The following is a 21,159-nucleotide window of genomic DNA, read 5'->3' on the forward strand; positions in this document are numbered from 1 at the left end:
CCCCAGCCCGGAGCCTGCACCCAGCACCCAAACTCCTTCCCAAAGCCTGCACCCCAATCCCCAGCCCAGAACCTGCACCCCAGACCTCCCCCCTGAAACCCTACCCAGAGCCCTAGGCAGGTGGAGGCAGAGTTTGAGGGGGCAGAGTTGTGGGGGCGGGTTCTGGGCACCACCAAAATTTCTACAAACTTGCCTCCTACGGGTGTGAGAACATTGTTGATGCTCTTTTAAGTGAAAAAAATAAGAAGTTGACTTGCTGTTAAGTGATTTATTGGGCTGTTGGTTCATGGGATGGACTCGTTCCTTGGACTGCTTATTGTTAAAGGAAATATCTTTCAATCCGGGACAGTAACTACTGTGCAGCTATATCAAAGCTAACATTCGGCATAGCATGTGCAGTAGAAACTGGACTACGCAGATGCCAGGCCAAATTCTCTGGGTGACATAAGGGCCATGGAAGACCTGGTTTTCAGTGGAATGACTATCTACGAGGAGGGAGCTCAGGAGTTTCAAAGTGCTGTGTGCTATGAAGATGTGTCCTCCCCTGGCCATAGCATGCATTGAGCAGTTAGGATTAGGGATGGGCCAGGGGACCATAGGGCTGTGGATCTGCAGGTCTGTGGATGTATTGGCCAAATCCGCTCTGAAGAGGGCGTGCAGCAGGGAGTAGTGCTTGCAGGGTCTGGGCCATCAGCAAGGAGGCTCTGAGCCCCCACGCTGACTCCTTGCTCTGTCTAGCTTCAGAAAGAGCTGTGCTCTCATGGTGAAGCTGTGATGTCAGGGCATTGCTCCCTGCCCACCGGTGGTGGTGCTGGTGGGGGGATTCTACCAGGCAGAGGGGAAACCCACGGCATTAATGCTGATGGCGTGTTTGGGAGAAGGAGGGACACGGCTGCTCCTTCTCCCCCCAACCCCGTGGGGGTTCCCACACAGGCTTTTGCAGGGTCACTGGGCAATGTTCCAGCACTAGGAGCAGCACCAACCTTCCCCCACTGCTTAGGTGTGGGGCAGCCAGATTCTTAGCATCTCCACCCATAGAGTGTTTACCTTTTAATGCTCTGAAAATGCCTAAAGCAATTCTTACGGGAGTAGCCATCCACCAATCCGTGACTAGCGGCTTCTACTGAGTTAGCCCTGCCTATTATGCAAATAAGGGGGCAGCTCTATGCAGACCTCTTCTTGGATGCCTAAACTAACCTCTTTAAGAGTAAGACACGGACCAGTGACTCCAATCTTTCTGCCTTCTGTCTTCTCCAGCTACCATGACCTGGCTATATTCTTTCTCCTTGGTCTCCTCCGTGCATGCAAATGTGGTGAACAATAGTCAGATATTTAAAGCAAAGTGGACACTGGATTTTCCACGTTGTGGGAAATTCCAAGATTTTGGATTTTTTTCCTGTTCCAAAACTGGAATGAAAACAAAACAAATACAAACTGTGCCATGAAACAAAATTTCAGGGGGAAAAAAATCATTTCACAGTAATCATAAGGTTTTGTTCCAAATTTTGTTTTTTTTTTTTAATATATTAGTGTCTGCGTAGATGGTGTCACCAGGAGGGCTTTGGCTTTCTTAGGCATGGGATGCTGTTCCGAGAGGGACTGCTGAGCAGAGATAGGGACCACCTAGCAAGGAAGAAGAAGAGTATCTTTAGATACAGACTGGCTAACTTTGTGAGGACAGCCTTAAACTAGGTTCAACAGGGGCAGGAGACACAAGCTCACAGGTAAGTCCAAAACATGGAGACCTGGGTGAAGGGTCAGAATCTGGGGGAACATGGACAATCACAGAAGGGACAAAGGAGCAAGGAGGAACTATAGAAGGGAAATCTAATGTACATTGTAGATGTCTGTACACTAATGCAAGAAGCATGGGGAAGACACAGGAAGAACTAGAAATTCTAGTGAATAACCACAATTATGACATAATTGGCATCACAGAGACTTGGTGGGATAATTCACATGACTGGAATATTGCTATAGAAGGCTACAACTTGTGCTTCCAGGATGCACAGGCAGGGAAATAGGGAAGAGGTATTGTGTTGGGTAGCAAAGATGTATACACTTTGGTCAAGATAGAGGCATACTTCTTGAGAGTCTTAGGGTAAAGATAAAAGGGGCAAAAAATAAGGGTAATGTCACGGTTGGGTCTGCTTAGGCCACCTAACCAGGAAGAAGAGATGGATGAGGCCGTTTTTAAAATAACTAACAAAATCATCCAAAGCACAAGACTTGATGGTGATGGAGGATTTCAACTACCCAGACACCTGTTGGGAAAGTATATAGCAGAGCTCAGATTATCCAACAAGTTCTTGCAATGCATTGGAGATAATTTTTTTATTACAGAAGGTGGAGAAGGTGACTAGGGAAGAGGCTGTTCTAGACTTGATTCTGACACATAGGGAGGAACTGGTTGAGAATCTGAAGGTGGAAGGCAGCTTGGGTGAATGTGATCACAAAATGATAGAGTTCATTATTTTAAGGAAAGGTAGGAGGGAAGACAGCTGAATAAAGACAACAAACTTCAAGAAGGCAGACTTTAGAACACTCAAAACTGGTAGGTAAGATCCCGTGGGAAGCAAGTTTAAGGGAAAAAAGAATTCAGGTGAATTGGCGTTTTTTACAGAAACATTATTAAGGGCACAATGGCAAATATCCCAATGCATAGGAAAGAGATGAAGTATGGTAAGAGACCATCCTGGCTTAATTGGGAGATCTTCAATGATGTGAAACTCAAAAGAGAGTCATACAAAAAGTGGAAACTAGGTTGAATTATGAAGGATGAATATTAAAAAAAATTAATGGAAGCCGGTAGGGACAAAATTAGAAATGCAAAAGCAAATAATGACATTAAACTAGCTAGGGATATAAAGAGTAACAAGAAAACATTTTACAAATACATGACAAGCAAGAGGAAGACCAAGGACGGGGTAGGCCAACTGCTCAACGAGAAGGGAAAGACAACAACAGAAAACACAGCAATGGTCAAACTGTTAAATGTTTGTTTTGTTTCAGTTTTCACACGCATACACAAAAATAGCAGTGAACGGATGACAAACACAGTGAATATCACTGTAAATGGGGTAGGATCTGAGGCTAAACTAGGAAAAGAACAAGTTAAGAATTTCTTAGACAAGTTAGATGTCTTCAGGTCAGTAGAGCCTGATGAAATAAGTCCTAGAATACTTGAAGACCTGGCTGAAAAGATTTCTGAGCCATGAGTGATTATCTTTGTGAACTCATGGAGGACAGGAGAGATCCCAGAGGACAGATAAAAGAGATAATATAGGACCTATCTATAAAAAGGGGAATAAGGACAATCCAGGGAATTATAGACCAGTCAACTTAACTTTGGTACCTGGAAAGATAAGGGAGCAAATAATCAAACAATCAATATGTAAGCACCTACAAGAAAATAAGATAAGTAACAGTCAACATGGCTCTGTCAAGAACAAACCATGTCAAATCAACCTAATATCCTTCTTTGACAGGGTAACAAGCCTGGTGGATAGAGGGAAGCAGTACATGTGAGCTCTCTTGACTTGAATAAGGCTTTTGATACTGTCTCACATGACCTTTTTATAAACGAACTACAGAAATATAGCCTAGATGAACCTACTATAAGGTGGGTGCACAACTGGTTGGAAAAGCATACTCAGAGTGCAGTTATCAGTGGCTCACAATCAAGCTGGAAGGGTATACTGAGTGTGGCCCTGCAGGATCCATCCCGCGTTCGGTGTTATTCAAAATCTTCATAAATGATTTGGATAATGCCATAGAGCATATTTAGAGAGTAAAGTTTGCAGATGATACCAAGATGGGACGGGCTGTAAGTGCTTAGGAGGACAGGATTAGAATTTGAAATGATCTTGACAAACTGGAGAAATGGTTTGAAGTAAATAGGATGAAATTCAATAAGGACAAATGCAAAGTACTAAACAAATACAAAATGGGAAGCGACTTTCTAGGAAGGAGTACTGGAGAAAGGGATGTGGGGGTCATAGTGGTTCATAAACTAAATACGAGTCAATAATGTAATACTTCTGCAAAAAAAGCAATCATCATTCTGGGATGTATTAGCAGAAGTGTTGTAAGCAAGATACGAGACGTAATTCTTCCACTCTACTTAGCACTGATAAGGCCTCAACTGGAGTACTGTGTCCAGTTTTGGGCACCACACTTTGGGAAATATGTGGACCAATTCAGGAAAGTTCTGAGGAGAGCAACAAAAATGATTAAAGGTCTAGAAAACATGACCTACAAGGAAAGAAAATTGGATGTGTTTAGTCTGGTGAAGAGAAGACTGAAGGGGGAATATGGGAATAGTCTTCAAGTACCAAAAAGACTGTTATAAAGAGGAGGGCGATAAATTGTTCTCCTTAATCACTGAGTAGTAGTAATGTGCTTAAATTGCAGAAGGGCGATTTAGGTTGGACATTAGGAAAAACTTCTTACATGTCAGGGTAGCTAAGCAATGGAATAAATTGCCTAGGGAGATTGCGGAATCTCTGTCATTGGAGCTTTTTAAGAGCAGGTTAGACAAACACCTGTCATGGATGGTCTGGATAATACTTAGTTCTGCCTCACACCTGTCAAGGTCCCTTCCAGTCCTACATTTCTAGGATTATAAAAAAATAAAAAAATGGAAACGAAAAGTCATTTTTAAACTGGAAATCAAAATGCTCCATTCCCCCTTGCCCCCAACAAAATGTTGTCAAAATTGACATTACCGAGAAATGATTCCAAAGGAAAAGCATTCCATCGGGAACTCTCCAGCCAGCTCCACAGCTATTATGTGGTACCATCTGAGAAGACGATGGGGCCGTGCAAACAGACAGTAACATAATGGCATACACACAAGGCAGCAGAGTGGGGGGAGGGTGCAAGGAATAGATAATGTTGGCATCTTCTGACTTTTAAGTGCTTAGCTCTCATATTCAGCAACTGTGAAATTCTTTTAACGTAGTTTCTTAACGGAATTGTCTAGGTTAAAACAGTTCTATAAGATGGGTTTATTTCTCTAGACATCTCGGGATAGTACAGGGAGATCCTTCCCTCTGGGATCCTTTACATCTATTTTGGGCCCCACACTACAAGGAGGATGTGGAAAAATTGGAAAGAGTCCAGCGGAGGGCAACAAAAATGATTAGGGGCGGGAGCGCATGACTTATGAGGAGAGGCTGAGGGAACTGGGATTGTTTAATCTGCAGAAGAAAAGAATAAGGAGGGATTTGATAGCTGCTTTCGACTACCTGAAAGGGAGTTCCAAAGAGGATGGATCTAGACTGTTCAGTGGTACCTGATGACAGAACAAGGAGCAATGGTCTCAAGTTGCAGTGGGGGAGGTTTAGGCTGGATATTAGGAAAAAAACTTTTTCACTAGGACGGTGGTGAAGCACTGGAAGGGGTTACCTAGGGAGGTGGTGGAATCTCCTTCCTTAGACGTTTTTAAGGTCAGGTTTGACAAAGCCCTGGCTGGGATGATTTAGTTGGGAATTGGTCCTGCTTTGAGTAAGGGGTTGGACTAGATGACCTATGATTCTGTGAAAAAGAGCTGGAGTAGCATAAAGGGGCCCTAAAAGCCCCATAACTGGCCAGGGGAGTATTCCTCCAGTGCAAGCACTGTGAAAGACCATCATCAGATTGCCCTTTGACTGGAGGAACCCCTTGCAAGCCCATGTGGAGGGGACATGCTGAAGGTAGGGCAAGGGATGGGAGAATGTGTTGTGGGTGGGTCTGCAGCACACTGTATGGATTCTGGGCAGTACGGACAGGGCAATCTAGGCAGGTTGTGGCAATGCAGACAGGCTCCCAGAGCTGTTTTAGGATATGCCAGAGGGCCTCCCAGCCCTCAGAGCAGCCCAGGCTTGGGAGGGTGTGTCAAGTCACCTTAGCTCTCCCTTGCCCCAGGGAAAACAGGCGCAGCACAGAATCTCACACAAGGTGCACAGTGAACACAAGAACTTCTGCTTGTCAGCATGCTGAAAACTTTCTGCAGCGGGTGCACAATTTTTTCAGCGGCACAGGTTAATGCTTATTATATTAGACAGCAAAGACTCAGTTCTTCCAGGGGTAGGGTGCACAGACCTTGAACTCATCACAATCCATGGGACTAACTCAGGTGCTTCAGGGCAGAGTACTCAGCACTTTGCAGGATGGAGCTCAGAGTGGGGCAGGAGATGCTGCCTAGCTCATTGTACCATGCATGCATGGACAGGGCTACAGACTGCAGACTGCTTCTCAGTTGCACTAAGACCCCTTTACACTGCTGTGGCAGTCCAAAGGCTCAGGAAGGAAGGGTCACCCACATTAAGGCTCCTTTAGACTGCTGGGGTGTTTGTAAAAGAGCCTTGCTGTAACTGAGAATCAGGCCCATAGTTACCACTTGTATATGAAATTTGATATCCAAACTCTCCAACTCACTCAAATCAAACCCAATTTTCCCAGCAACACTCTTCTTCAATGAGGGCTATTTCCAAGCCAAATTTCAATTCTCAGACCCCAGCCATTTTGATGCTGAAGCTGTTTAAATAAAGTGATCCAAGCAGTTTTTAGTTTCTATAATGGGGACTGGGAATGTTTTCTTCTGTCCTCTCATTCAAAAAGAGCCAGACATTTTTTGCTCAAAACTGCCGGAGGGGTGGGAGGGAAACCAGGCAGAGACGGTACCTGGAAAGCGTCAGCCTGGGAGATGAAAGGTTTGGAACGTTGCGAACGATTGAAAACAAGGGGTTAAAATGGAAACATTCACGCTACTTTAGCTATACCTGTCACTAACACACCAGCTGCAGCACACACTCCCATGCACATGAAACTGACTGGGAAACACAAAGCTCATGCACCATCGAAGTCCTAACTCTGCACAAGGGGATTGGACATCCCCTCCCATTGCAGAGAGCCCTTCCAGAGCCTTATGCACTATGTTTCCACCCACTTCAGCTCCTAGGGCTTGCCTCTGCACTGCCATGCAAAGCCACCAACACCAGTGCTGAGCAGCGATATACAACATTCCCCTTGTAACTGGGCAGCATTTCACATCTCCTTTGCACAGGTATCACAATGAGGGCCACACAAAGTACCTAGCTAGGTGGACAGAATGAAAAGGGAGGTCAGACTAGATTATCATAAGGGTCCCTTCTGATCTTAAAGTCTATGAGTGTACCTGAGCAGGTAGCTTGATAGCTAGATGGACTTAAATGATGACACAGGCCCCACTACATCTGAGTGGCCAGTGGTGGCTGCAAGTAGCCAGGTGTGGTCCCTTGGTCCTGGCAGAATTAGAGCAGCAGGACGACCACTCTAAATTCCACTGCTGATGTCAGCTCCATAAGGGATCCAGTTGAGACTCAAGCACAGTAGAGTTTGGCTTCCCCTTGTCCCCTCCCATCTTGGTCCCAGTTTGTCTACTGGCATGCCCCCTCCTCCTGCTTATCCCAGTAAAGGAGCTGGTGTAGGAGGCAGTTATGCTGCCTCTAGCAGCTTAATACCTACATAGAGACAATTCCCCAGGGGGATCTCCAGCCAATTTAAGTTCAGTGGAAAGTGAATGTAGCCAAGTGGAAAATCCATCTCTCAGAGTGTAAGGCAGTGGAGAACCAGGCTGTGCATGCTGAAGGGATGCAGACAGGCTGGAGTACGCTCTGTCTTCAGGGGTGAAATTCACCCCAGCACAAGCTGATTAATCTGCCTTGCTGTTATTATACCCCTTCATCTTCCATCCAGCGCTGTTAAATTGATATCCTCATTAGAGCCCATTAAAAGCAACATTCTTTTAATGGCTGGATGGGATATTATTATTATTACTTTCACAGCATGGTGTATTTAATGGTTTGGAGTGGAAATTGGTCTTCTTTATTGGGTCTCTCCCTTTTGAAATGGATTCCACCACGCTCAGGGATTCAGATCACGTTGCGTGCCCTGTTCTATACAGCTCAGTCTAATGATGTCTCTGGCTTTATGTTATTGGTGGTGTGTGTGGGGGTGCATGTGCAACTGTTGTAGCTGATTGCTATCTGTGAAATAACCCGTGCCATTATCTCATCTGATCTCACCGATTCTGTCAGGACATACTACAGAGTGACTCAAGAACCTGTTAATCTTCCAGCAGAAAAGCCAGGAGTCTTAAATGAAGAATTTTCTGCTGCACTCAACTTTGCTCAGCAAGTTTTAATTGGACTGTGGAAAGCAGCTGGCAGACTAATATTTAACACCCTGCAATTGCAAATTGTTGGCAAATGCAGCTGCAAGAATTGTGTGTGCAGATGAAGAGGGGCTGGGGGAGGGGTCAGCCTGAGCCTGACAGCAGCAGATATTGAAAGGGAGTTAGGGTGGGTGCATCTCAGATAGCTGCATTCTCCCAGATCGAAACCTATACTTAGGGGATCTATATAGAGTTTAATCAGTCTTGTTCCCTGCATGTGCCAGTTTGCATCAGCTGGAGTTTTAAACTAGTCACATTAGACTGGGACTGAATGAGACGGACATTTTTGCAAGCCTTTAAAAAGCTGTAGGAGGAGGATGACAGACATGGCTACAGAAGTTGTGTGTTGTGGGCTAGGTCACCCCGTCATGGGGATGGGTATTATGGTAAACTGTCCCAATGGTTGATCACTCTCACTCTTGAATATTTACACCTTATTTCCGGTCTGAATTTGTCTAGCTTCAACTTCCAGCCATTGGATCATGTTAAACCTTTCTCTGTTAGACTGAAGAGCCCATTATTAAATATTTGTTCCCCACATAGGTACTTACAGACTGTGATCAAGTCACCCCTTAAGCTTCTCTTTGTTAAGCTAAATAAGTTGAGCTCCTAGACCAGGGGTGGGCAAACTTTTTGGCCCGAGGGCCACATCTAGGTATGGAAATTGTATGGTGGGCCATAAATGCTCACAAAATTGGGGGTTGGGGTGTGGAAGGGTGCTGTGGGCTGGGACTAAGGGGTTCAGAGGGCGGGAGGGGGATCAGAGCTGGGGCAAGGGGTTAGGAGGGGGTTAGGGTGCAGGCTCTGGGCAGTGCTTACCTCAAGCAGCTCCCAGAAGCAGCAGCAGCAGCATGTCCCCCTCTGGCTCCTATGTGAAGATATGGCCAGGTAGCTCTGCGTGCTGCCCTGTCCGCAAGTGCCACCCCTGCAGCTCCCATTGGCTGCATTTCCCAGCCAATGGGAGCTGCGGGGGCAGCGCTTGGAGCAAAGGCAGCACACGGAGCCCCCTGGCTGCCCCTACCTGAATGAGCCAGAGAGGGGACATGCCACTGCTTCTAGGAGCCGCGTGAAGCGGGGCAAGCCCTGGACCCTGCTCCCCAGCTGGAGTGCCGGCATGGGGCAAGCCCTGGACCCTGCTCCCCTGCGAGAGCTCAAGGACCACATTAAAACATCTGGAAGGCCGGATGTGGCCTTTGGGCCGTAGTTTGCACACCTCTGTCCTAGACTCTATTATTATAAGGCAGGTTTTCTAACTCTAAACTATAAGCAATGATGGACCAGATGCTTCTTTAAATCCAGGTACAGAGCTCTCAGCCTGTAAGTCATGGGTTCGAATCCAGATCACACTGTATCACTGGTGAATGAACCTACTTCTATCACCTGTGACTTACATGTAATAGGTTGGTGGCCTCAGACAGGTGTCCGGTCAATAAAACCACCATCATAATTGGCATGGGTGCTGGTAACACTACAAACAGACTACGGACGGCATAAGCATGGAGACCTAGGTACTCCCACAGCTAGGGACAGGCTGAGCAGTTTGTGCAGAATCAGAATCTTGGCTCCCAAGCTGAATATCAGCCAGTCAAGGTACTCCCCCCACCACCCACACACACATTATTTGGTTCATTTTCTCGCTGCTTCTGCGGTTGTTGGTTCTGTGGAAACCTCAGGATATCCTGAGAATGGCCCTTCTGGTGGGATCTGGCCTGGGATCCCCGCTCTCAGGAGACAGCCTGTCTACATGGAACATTCAGATCATTTTTGCAGCTCCGAATATTTTCAAGAGACTGGAGAAGTTCTGGGGAGATGTCCAAACTTCTGAGTGCTGCATCAGATCAGCGCCCTGAACTGATCACCACTGGCTACTCATACTACTGCAAATACAGAGATAGGCTGGAGCCAAACCCCAAATTCAGAGCCTGATCTGGTTCGGAACTTTGCACTTAGGGGCCCACTTAAGCCAAACGGAGTCATTCAGGAACCAGGGAATCCCCAGGGAAGCACAGCATTAGAAACACACATGGCTGGACCGGCCGGCCAAACACTCACGCTGTATGTCAATGGTGACGGATGTCTCCTTCCCGCTGGGAATGGCTTTGTTGGTGGCCCGGCAAATGATGTTCTGCCCGTTCTCGATGTCGGAAGGGCCAATAAAAAGGGTGCTCACGATGCTCTCCCTCTTGCCATCTCGGAGAAGCGTCTGCAGGGGGAGAAGCAGGGACAAAACTCGGTTACTCCTGAAAGGGGCAATACGTTCTTTACTCTTGACTGTGTTTATTATGTTCGAGCTTAGGAACCAACAAGCATGAAGCCAGGTTGTGGTAGTGATAGGCACTGTACAGACAGAGTGATAGACAGTCCTTGCCTGAAGAGCTTACAATCTAAAAGACAGCAATTCCTATGGGTTTGCAAAGGAGCTAATGGGGGTTAGGTGCACAAATTCCAATGAGTTTCAATGGGAGTTTGGTGCTTAACTCCCATAGGCTCCTTTGAAACCATGCGGTACCTTGCACCCAAGGATGACAGCTCTGGTGAGATTCATCCCACTTGCCAACCTAGACAGGGAGACATTCGTATTGTCAACTGAACAGACCTTGCAGGCTTCAGGGGTTTCCCAGCCGGTGGCCTGCTTCTTGTTCCTTGTGTCACCTTACACACGTGCCAAGCAAGTGTGAAATACTGCCATGCCAATCCAGTAGCATTTTACACTCACTTTGCACAACAGGAAATGAGCACATATGCTGCCCAGCAGTGTGGGATCAGACCCTGAAGCCTACAAAGAACCATATGATTCCTAGAGAAGTAGCATAAAGTTACCAATTGCTGCACTGCACTGCACTGTGCAAAATGCAATTCTGCCTCCAGTGAAGTTTGCTTAGAGCGAAGGAAAGAAGAAAGCAGCGTGATCTAGTGCTCGGAGCAGAGGGCAGAGTGCCAGTGGCCAAACCCATCCCAGGCATAACATCATTCAAGTCAAAATCAGGCCTAAGGACTCCTGGGTTCTATTTTCAGGTCTCCTAGGGGCTCACTCTGTAGCCTTTGGAGAATCAGCCCTTTGTGAATCCATCTCTGAATTTCTACAGGGGGGAATCACACCACCTCACTAGCCATCAAGAGAACTAATGCTTGCATTAATTAACTATTATTACTGAGGTTGCTTTTGTTCTGAACCTCTAATTTAGGCTAATCAGACAGGTAACGCATGCCATGAGAGAGAATATTAAAAAGCCATTAACGAGCTGCCTTGCGAGCTCCGCAGTGTACAATGTGTTCGGAAAGGGTTGAAGCCAGTGGCACTCTCGTGCCACACCCCTGGGTGTAAATCGGAACCACCCTGATTTGCTAGTGTTACACACTCACTTTGCACTGGTGCAAATGGTGACCCAAGCTGGCAAGGCAATGGAGGATTAAGCCCTGTATCTAGCTCTACATCCTGGCATGGTACAAGGCGTACCTGTGGCTTTCCTTTCTCCTTGCTCTCTTCAGGCACTGTATAAGGAGTGATAATGTATAACCCTCCTCTTGATCACCCCCAAAAAGCAGGTGAGGCCATCAGAGGCGCTAGTGAGCAGCTGACGACACTCCACTCGAATGCTGCAGTTATCCCATGCCGCACACTGGCCCAACCTTTGGATTTGCCCATTTGTGGGTAGGGAGGAAGGTCTTTGTGAAAGGAACTTGGTGTAGCGAGTGGAAATCTCCTGCTGGGTGGATCAGATTTATGGCCCTCCAGCAGCATTGCCAACCAAAATGTTCAAAAATCATGTGTCAAGCCTCCAAAAAATCACGTGACTGACGTAAAAATCAGGCGGTTTTACGAAAATAATAAACATCCCATTCTTCTATTTGCCTTCTTGATTCTGAACCTCTAAGATACACTTACGTCATGGTTTCAAGCCTTTGCAACTGGGAATACTAGAAACCTGACTCCAGGAGCTGGGGCCTTAAGAAAAACACCAAATATTGCAAGACTTGTAATAAAATCATGAGAGCTGGCGACATTGCCACAGGGCTGTAGGCACCACCGGGCCCCATCTGGAATGGAAAGATCCTTGTGTGACGGATCCTCAGTATGACAACCCTCTTCCTCCAAGACCTTCCATGCCAGCTGCTTAAGATGCACTGGGAGTCTCAGTATCTTATTTGAGACGGGGCCACACTTCGTATGCAGCGTGAGTGCTTGGGCTTTGGAATTAATACAAAACACAAACACAGACATATTTGAAAAAGGGCTGATATTCCCTCCCTGCCACAGCAATTGGTGGGTCTGAAATGGGAGAGGGTTTAACTCTCTCTTCCCCAGCAGTGGGACTGACCCAGCCCATGGAGGAGAAGAAGATCTGGAGCGACTGTAATTAGTTACAAACGATTACATGTTAATGGTCTAGATTTTAATTAATTTCACCCAAATTGGTGCAGAGAGAGGTCAGTTCTTTCAGGTTTTAATTAGCTCTGGCTGTCGCGTGGCATCCTGGGAAGTGGGGGCAGGAAGGGCTAGTGGTGGGTTTAATTTTGTTTTTTGCTCGGTCCCAGTGGCAGCACATTTCAAGGGGGAAGAGTGAGGCAGTGCTAATCAAGGGAGTCATATTACCATGGGGGCTGGACGAGGATGTGTAGGGAGTTATGGGGATCATGGATTTGTCCTTGATCAGATGCATATGTTGCGGCAAGTTAACCCTTCACAGCTACTTGCTCCTTGCCAGACACTGCTGCCGGCAAGGGAAATGAAATGTCTCAGGATTTGGGTGCAATAAAGCAGGAATCCTTCTGTGATACTGCAGGCAAATCAGATGGCAGCTAGGAACCGAAAGGTCATAATCTCTATGCAAATCAGATGCTGCCTTCTCCAGTAGCCGCCAGACGGCCTGCAGGGCCAGGCTGGTTCATCTGGGGGGAGCTACAGGCAAGGATGGAGGCAGCCAGGCACAGGGGAGACGCATCTCCCTAAGAGCTGCAACAGGATAATGGTTCATGGGTCTCGCAAATTTGTTTTCCATCCTGCCAACACTCCCTGGAGCTGCCCAGATCTGGAGGATCTGCACCCTCAGCAAGTTTGCAGATGACACTAAATTGGGAGGAGTGGTAGATACACTGGAAGGTAGGGATAGGATACAGAGGGACCTAGACAAATTAGAAAATAAATCTGATGAGGCTCAACAAGGACAAGTGCAGAGTCCTGCACTTAGGACGGAAGAATCCCATGCACTGCTAGAGACTAGGGACCAACTGGCTAGGCAGCAATTCTGCAGAAAAGGACCTAAGGGTTACAGTGGATGAAAAGCTGGATATGAGTCAACAGTGTGCCCTTGTTACCAAGAAGACTAACGGCATTTTGGACTGTATAAGTACGGGCATTGCCAGCAGATCGAGGGACATGATCAATCCCCTCTATTCAATATTGGTGAGGCCTCATCTGGAGTACTGTGTCCAGTTTTGGGCCCCACACTACAAGAAGGATGTGGAAAAACTGGAAAGAGTCCAGCATTGTCAACAAAAATGATTAGAGGGCTGGAGCACAAGACTTATGAGGAGAGGCTAAGGGAACTGGGATTGTTTAGTCTGCAGAAGACAAGAATGAGGGAGGATTTGATAGCTGCTTTCAACTACCTGAAAGGGAGTTTAAAAGAGGATGGATCTAGACTGTTCTCAGTAGTAGCACAGAACAAGGAGTAATGGCCTCAAGTTGCAGTGGGGGAGATTTAGGTTGGACATTCGGAAAAAAACTTTTCACTAGGAGGGTGGTGAAGCACTGGACTGGGTTCCCTAGGGAGGTGGTGGAATCTCCTTCCTTAGAGGTTTTTAAGTTCAGGCTTGACAAAGCCCTGGTTGGGATGATTTAGTTGGGGATTAGTCCTGCTTTGAGTAGAGATTTGGACTAGATGACCCCTGAGGTCCTTTCCAACCCTGATATTCTATGATCTGTCTCAGGTTTACATGGGGCATCAACTTGTTGTATCTAAGCTCTGCTTTCACCACCAGCACTGGACACCTCTCCCCATCTCATCTAGATCTCTGTAGCATCCTTGCTACCTCAGCTTGCATGGCAGGCTGTTCTCTCCCACAGACTGCATGCTGGCTGTGAACCCTGACAGCATCGCCTGACATTGCTGCCTTCCTGCTCGTCTGAGTCTCTCTGCGTGTCAGGGCGAGGTCACTGCTACCGTCTTGACAGGCCGTGCCCCAGCGCTCACTCCAGAATTGGCCCTCTGGTGCCTGTCCTCACTATCCCTGCTGAGATCCCAAGAGACCCCAGTAGAATTATTCCCCTGATCTGGTTTCTCCCTGGCCTTGGTTGGGTAGCTCTGCAGGACAGTTGGGCCCCAGGACTCAAGGGAGTTCATTGCTCCCATGGCCCAGGCAACGCTTTGCCTTGCTGCTGACACTGTCCTCTGTGATGGAATTTAATGGGTCATGGACCTCTCGGCTTTTGGTTCCTTGTTACCTGTTGCTAGAGCCCAATGTCTTTTATTGGTCTGGGAGCCATCGCTTTGGGTAAGACGTCGAGTAGGGGGATGATGGAGAGAAGGAAGCAGCAGAACCAGCTTTTCAGGGGACCCCATACACCGCAGAATGTTCTACATCCCAGCTGTTTCCTAGGAAGGGCAGCAGTGACAGCTCTTTGCCCGGTAGGGTGACCAGACTGCAAGTGTGAAAAATCAGGACAGGGGGAGAGGGGGTAATAGGAGCCTATATAAGAAAAAGACCCCAAAATCAGGTTTGTCTCTATAAAATCAGGGCATCTGGTCACCCCACTGCCCGGGCTCTAAGATCCATTCTGGAACGGCTCCCTGCTCTAGGCCGCACTGTCAGGTGATGTTGCAGTAGCACTGACTCTGTAGCAGAGCTGGGTGACTTTTTTTCAGCAAATAGTAAATTCACTGAAAAAAACACATTTTTTGAGGTACTGAAACAACCTGCAAATTCGTGTTGAATTTGGCAAACTGTTTTGGCCAAAAACAAAATTAATTTTTTTTGCTGAGGAAAAGTCAGAGTTAATTTCCTCCATTTTGAAACAAAACGTTTTGACTTTTCATTTAGAAATGTAGCGATACTTATTTTTTCACCTTGGACTTGCTCCAACCAGCCAAAATAGCATGTGTGTCTATCTACTCCCCTCATCAAGATGGTGGAAGGCTATAGGAGGGGCGTCAACAATCAACCTGCAGCTTCTTGTATATCCGAAGCATCAGTGCCATCTACCAAGTCTTCTGCCTTAAAGCTCTGGCCACTGCAAAAAAATACCAACTATACCTCGGGGATTTTGTCAACAATTCATTCCTGGATGGTCATCTGACGCAACCAGACTATTATACCAGGAATCTAAATACACCAAGAACACACAGGTTATTGAAAAAGTAGAGCTCTTCTAGATCAAATCAGGCAAGAGCGATGGAAAGCAGCTTTCCAAATTGTATTCCGCAAAACCCAGTCTCAAAGCCTAGCAAACTATTACAAGATTGAGGGGAGATTCTAGTTGGGACAAGAGTTACAGCAAGGTCTATTGCATCCCAAATGGTGGCCAATGGCAGAGCTCATAATCAAGACAAAGCCTTCAGCTGTGCAGTTGAAACGGTGGCTGCTGTGAGATGGCAGGTTCTGAGCATGGACATGAACCTGATGGTTCCTTTTACTGATCAAGAGCATCATGACTTCAGGCCAGATCCCACTGAAATCAATGGACAGGGCCTCAAACCCCAGACTTGTCCTTCCACACAACCACACCACTTGGATGCAAGAGCTTTTTTCCTAGACAATGTGCATGAGTAAATTCAGCTGGAAATCAGCTTTGTACAGGGAGCTAGGAGGACTTTAAAAAAAGGATTGTAATGGGAAAAGAACTGTTTTGTAGGCTTAACTGTGGAGTTATTACTGGTGCTCCACAATGAAGTGAATTAGAAAAAATAAATAGTAAAATAATTTGGTCTTGGGAGAAGAGATACCTATAGGTATAGGCAGCACTGTGATAACTGAGGAGACTCCTGAATTGCACCAGGGCTGAGTTTGGCTCTGCACATTTCCACCTTTCCAACACAGAGGAAATATAAGAACCATGGGAGGCCAATGAGACTGCACAAGGAGCTTTTCAGCTATCTAAAAACCAAAAGGGATACATGCAAGAAATGGAAGGAGGTGCATGTCACCAAGGAAGCATACATGGGAATAGCGAAAGAACATGAGGACAAAAATCAGGAAAGCCAATGCAAAGAACTGCCAAGGAATGTCAGAGACAACAGGAAGGAGTGGTACAAATATATGTCAGACAAAAAAGAGAAAGATCCCGGATGGTGAGGGTCCGCTGCTCAATGCAGAAGGTGAGCAGGGAATGGAAGATGATAGGAAGGCAGAGCGGCTCAGTGCCTGCTTTGCTTCAGTCTTCAACATGTGACTGGATGACTAGTGAAGTTACCACAGACCACTGCCTTGGATGGGTTAGACACAACAAATCCTGCAGCTTGGCAGGGGGTTAGATCGGATGACCCTTGCGGTCCCTTCTGACCCCTTGATTCTATATTAAGGCAGTAAACGCTGTTCGAACATGAGAGCCACGTTTCAGAACCAAGTTGCTCTAACATTGAGCACTTTCCTCCATCTTTAAGTCATTTTAACTAATACAACCCATCCCCCCACAATGCTGTAGGTATTTACGGTCACCCCGTTTTAGAGATCAGGAACCTGGGGCTAGGTGCCACAAACTACCCCGTGGCTGAAACCGAGCTGAAAGTAGAACCCCACATCTCTGGGCTCCTAGAGCTGCATTCAGCCCCCTGGAACCACCCTTTCTCTGTTTCACTTCTTAGTGAAATCTTGTCAATCCAAGCATACAATAATTCCAAGCCAGCTGTTCAGCCCATGGCTCACAGAGTCACCAGCATAACTGCTAAGAGAGGAACCTTTTGTTCTCCGCTTGCCAAAGGTTGCTGCTGAACTTGTTCAATTTGATGTGCTATTCAGGTCACAAGAGAGACAATCCTTTTCCCTCTCGAGAGACTTGTTTCCTCCAAATTGCCCTGCCAATCAGCGTCTTGAGCGATCTGTTCTAGCCACTTTGGACCCAGAGCTGCCACTGCTGTGGTCAGTTGTGGCCTCAGGGCTGCACCAGAGCGCGGTTGTGTTCTGATAGGTGACGACCTTCCACTGGTGCATTTCCATTTCCCTAAGGACAACTCAGGCTGAAATAGCTGGGAGAAAGGCACTTGTATACCTTTGGGTATTGGGCCCCTGTGCTTTTAGACACCTGGTGAGGAGCATATTGAATGGATGACCTGCTCAGCACTGATATGAGGCAGAGCGTGGAGCTCTCTGGGCCGGAGGTAGCCATTAAGTCAAATTCAGAGCTGAGTCTGCCCTCGACTGTTGCAGCTTCTTACATTCTTCTGGCAGCTGCTTTTCTTGCCCCACTCCTCCCCGCTGGCCCCTTGGCAGGACAGTTGCGTTCACTCCAGTAAGCCTTGTTCAGAGATGACATGTAAGGTCACATGTTAATAATTGGGTAAGTCTAAGTCAGCCTAAGTTGGCGTAAATTATTCACTGAAGGGCTAGGAGAAGCTTTGAGTTCCCCTCTGAATATGCCCTTCTGGCTCACCAGTGATCTCTGCTCTCTCAGCAGCCAGGGGTACAGAAGCTGAAGGAGCAGCACTGAGAAACGTGGGACCAGATCATCTGCTGGTGTAAGTCAACACAGCACCACTGAGTCAATGGGGCTATGCCAATTGACACCAGGGAGGATACGGCCCTGATGCATAAGAAGAGCCACAATTCCACTCTGGACAGGATTGAGTGAAGGATACCTCTGTGAGGCAAGCAAAAGAGCAGTTCCACGTCCCCAGCACCATCCCAAACTCCACCCCGCCTGACCTTGGAGTAGGTGGCTCCGTTTATCACTTCTCCATTCCGCATCCAGATGATGGAGGCTGCTGGTTTGGCGTTGTCAGCATGGCAGGTCAAATTCAGGGGATCCCCAGCTCTAAGGCTAATGACCGGGCCCCCAGTAATTACTGGATCATCTGGAGGAACTGCAAAGAAATCAGAAAAGAGAAAGAATGCAGTTTATAAGCTTCAGCCAAGCTACCCTTTGCCTGCAAAGTCTGTGCCTGCAGTGGTACTTAGCAGGGAACATGTGGGGGAAAATGGCAATCATAGGCTAAACTATACTCTGGTACACTCATGGAACCCCAAGGCAGTTAGCTTCAGTCAGGCTGTGGCTGATGGTAGAATATAGCCCAATCTTAGTACCATACAACTTGACTTTCTTTTGTTGCTTGCACATTAGCTGCGCCCCAGAATCAGCACCGGCAGACTGATATTTAAGAGGCATAGACAAAGGAGACAAGGGATAAGTTTTCAGTGGAGATTTGAAAAGAGATGAAGAATTGATTGCACGGTGAGAGGCAGGAAAGCGGGAGTTAGCAGAGGAGAAGGCTCTCATACAAAACAGGAGCCAGAAGGAAAAGAGGCTGGGATGAAGGCAACACAGAAAGAAGGGAGACAGAGATTGAACAAGAAAGAATGACAAAGGTCTACGAGGTTGCTTGGATAAATCCATGACCTTATGCTACAAAACAAAAAGAGCAGCACATACACTTTCAGCCTAACAAGAAAGGAGAGAGCACAGTGTGTACATCCCCCTCAGTAACAGTCTGCAAGAGCTCTGTGAACAAAATGGCTGCTAACTTCTGCCTGCAGGAGGAGTTCTTAGAAATTGAAAGGACAGCACACAGAAAACAAAGACATACCACTTCCAGAACTAGACATACCACACTCAGGTGACTTCTAAACACATGAAGGGGAGTTTATAAGCGCGACCTAGTAAGAACAAGATGTGAAATCTGAAGGACTGGCCACTGAGAACCCAGCGCTGTGCTAGCAAATGTGGAGTCTTTTTCCCCTTATGTTTAAAGCCTGACTAATGCCCAGCCTGCAGGAAGCAGATGGGGAGGGAGGAAGGGGGTTGCAGAGCACCTGATGCTGTGGGGATCTGGGGCTTGGTGAGTATGCGGTAATGGTGTCTAGTTTTTATATAAATGAATATTTTAACTTCCCAGAGAGTTTGATCCTGGAAGCCTGAGGTCTCTGCAGCCAGACAGAGAGGGAGGCACGTGCTTGGAAATGGTTAATATGTTAACTGTTGAAGGTTTATGGAAGCTCATCCACTTGAAATTTGGAGTAACACAACAGCTGTGTGATCTCAGGGAAGAGGTGGCTATTTGCACCTGAGATTGGTTTGCTAGATCACAGTGGGTCTGGGGTACTTGCAGGAGTTTAAGTGGTTGCGAGGGGATTTGGCAGAGAAGAGGGGCTCTGTGTTGAAATCTTTATTAACAGCTCGTGCCTCAAATGGCTCGAAATGCTGGAACCAACACCAACATGTTTTCCCCATTTATTTATTTATGATGTTGCTGACTGCACTCACCTAGTGAGACACACAACGCTCATTTTATGAGGGCCCCAGGGAAAGAACTGTCATGCAATCTAGCGTACTGCATTCAAGAGCAATATGAGTGAAGCAATGCAAGGTGCTCAGTCTAATAGAACAGACAAGAGCAGCGTACAGACAATTTCAGTCCATTTTACACATGGACAAGGAGAAATGACTTCTTATAATCAGACTATGGGCCAAATTCATCCCTAGCTGAAAATTCACTGCAGTCACTGGAGATACACCAGAAATTCATCTGGCTCAACATTTCTGTCTGTGACCAGGGACAAGATCCTCAGTTGATATGATAAGAATCAATTTTACTTTGTCAAAGTCAATGGAGCAACACCAATTTACACCCATTGAGGATCAGGTCCACAGAAGTTTATACCAGCTGTCTAAGATGGTGTCCCCTTACCCTCCCCCAATGCCAAGTACCCAGAGTAACTTTTTCATGGCACAAAATTAAGCTCGTTTCACACTTCTGAGTGTTTATACTTCACTCAGCGCCGTGGTATCTAGTAGCCAGGGGCTGATCTGGATGTGGATTCTAAGCACTGCAAAGTGTGTGGCAAGTGTTCAGAACAGGTGTTTTGGTTCAGTCCATTAGAGTGATGGACAGGGGTTTGGAAAATTCATCTCTACATTCAGATTTCAAACGCCCCAAAGATTGAGAGGGCTAGAATATGGGAGTTTGGATATAGATTGGTTACAGCAAGTCTGTTTTATATAGCTAAAGCACCCAAAGGCCTCCATTAACCTAGTACCTAAGTACCTCACAGTCTTCTATGTATGTCTCCTCACATATCCCAGTGAGACAGGGAAGTGCTGTTATCCCTGTTTTACAGATGGGAAACTGAGGCACAGAGTGACTAAGTGACTTGACAAAGGTCGAACAGGAAGTTTGCACCAGAGCAGGAACTTGAAAGCAGCTTGCCAAGTTCTAGGCTGCTGTTCTAACTCCTTGGGCATCCTTCCTCTCTGCAAACTAACATGCTGCACTGGGGTATGGGGAAGCAGCGGTGTATAAAGTGATATGCACTGGCTCCTCCTCAGCCAGAAGCTTGCCATGCAGATCACCAGACGTCATGGTCCTGATCTGACAGTGGGGTGAGCAGGCGCAATTCCCATAAACATCAATGAGGGGCACAGCCATTTGTGCCAGGGCTGAGGTGGGTCCTGAGCCATCCTAAAGACATTTCTCTACATGCCAAGAGCTCCTAGGAGAGTGGGGCTTATAGCGTAAGCAGCTGTAGGTCACACAGCATGGCTGGACTAATCAAAACAAAATGTACATCATGCTGGCAAATGAATTTGAGGAGGGGAACTGGATGCAGGCAGCCCTGAGCAGAGTCCAGTCACGGGGAAGGGGAGCGGTACTGTAGTTATGGTTTCTCTGTTGCTTTAATGTGACAAAGTTACTGACGCCTCTTCTCTGCCTCTCATTACGCGTAGGGTTGCCAGGTCCCACGCAGCCAGAAGGAGACGCCCTCATTTGGCATTCATTTGAAGGGTTTTTTTTCAAGCATCTCTCTCTGAAGAA

The 21,159-nt window shown here is 46.9% G+C and overlaps 1 protein-coding gene across 2 annotated transcripts in view; it reads right to left on the reverse strand.

Annotated features, from left to right (window-relative positions):
- The window catches only part of KIRREL3 (kirre like nephrin family adhesion molecule 3), a 723,719-nt gene that overhangs the window by 169,105 nt on the left and 533,455 nt on the right, over nucleotides 1-21,159 (reverse strand). For both annotated transcript variants that reach the window (XM_030538379.1, XM_030538380.1), the window contains exons 5-6: nucleotides 18,056-18,213; nucleotides 10,250-10,400 (exon numbers count right to left, since the gene is read on the reverse strand). In XM_030538379.1, coding sequence (XP_030394239.1) covers nucleotides 10,250-10,400; nucleotides 18,056-18,213 — 309 coding nt within the window. The remainder of the gene's footprint in view (nucleotides 1-10,249; nucleotides 10,401-18,055; nucleotides 18,214-21,159) is intronic.

The sequence above is a fragment of the Gopherus evgoodei genome, chromosome 19 (genome assembly GCF_007399415.2).
Source record: "Gopherus evgoodei ecotype Sinaloan lineage chromosome 19, rGopEvg1_v1.p, whole genome shotgun sequence".
Taxonomy (NCBI): domain Eukaryota; kingdom Metazoa; phylum Chordata; order Testudines; family Testudinidae; genus Gopherus; species Gopherus evgoodei.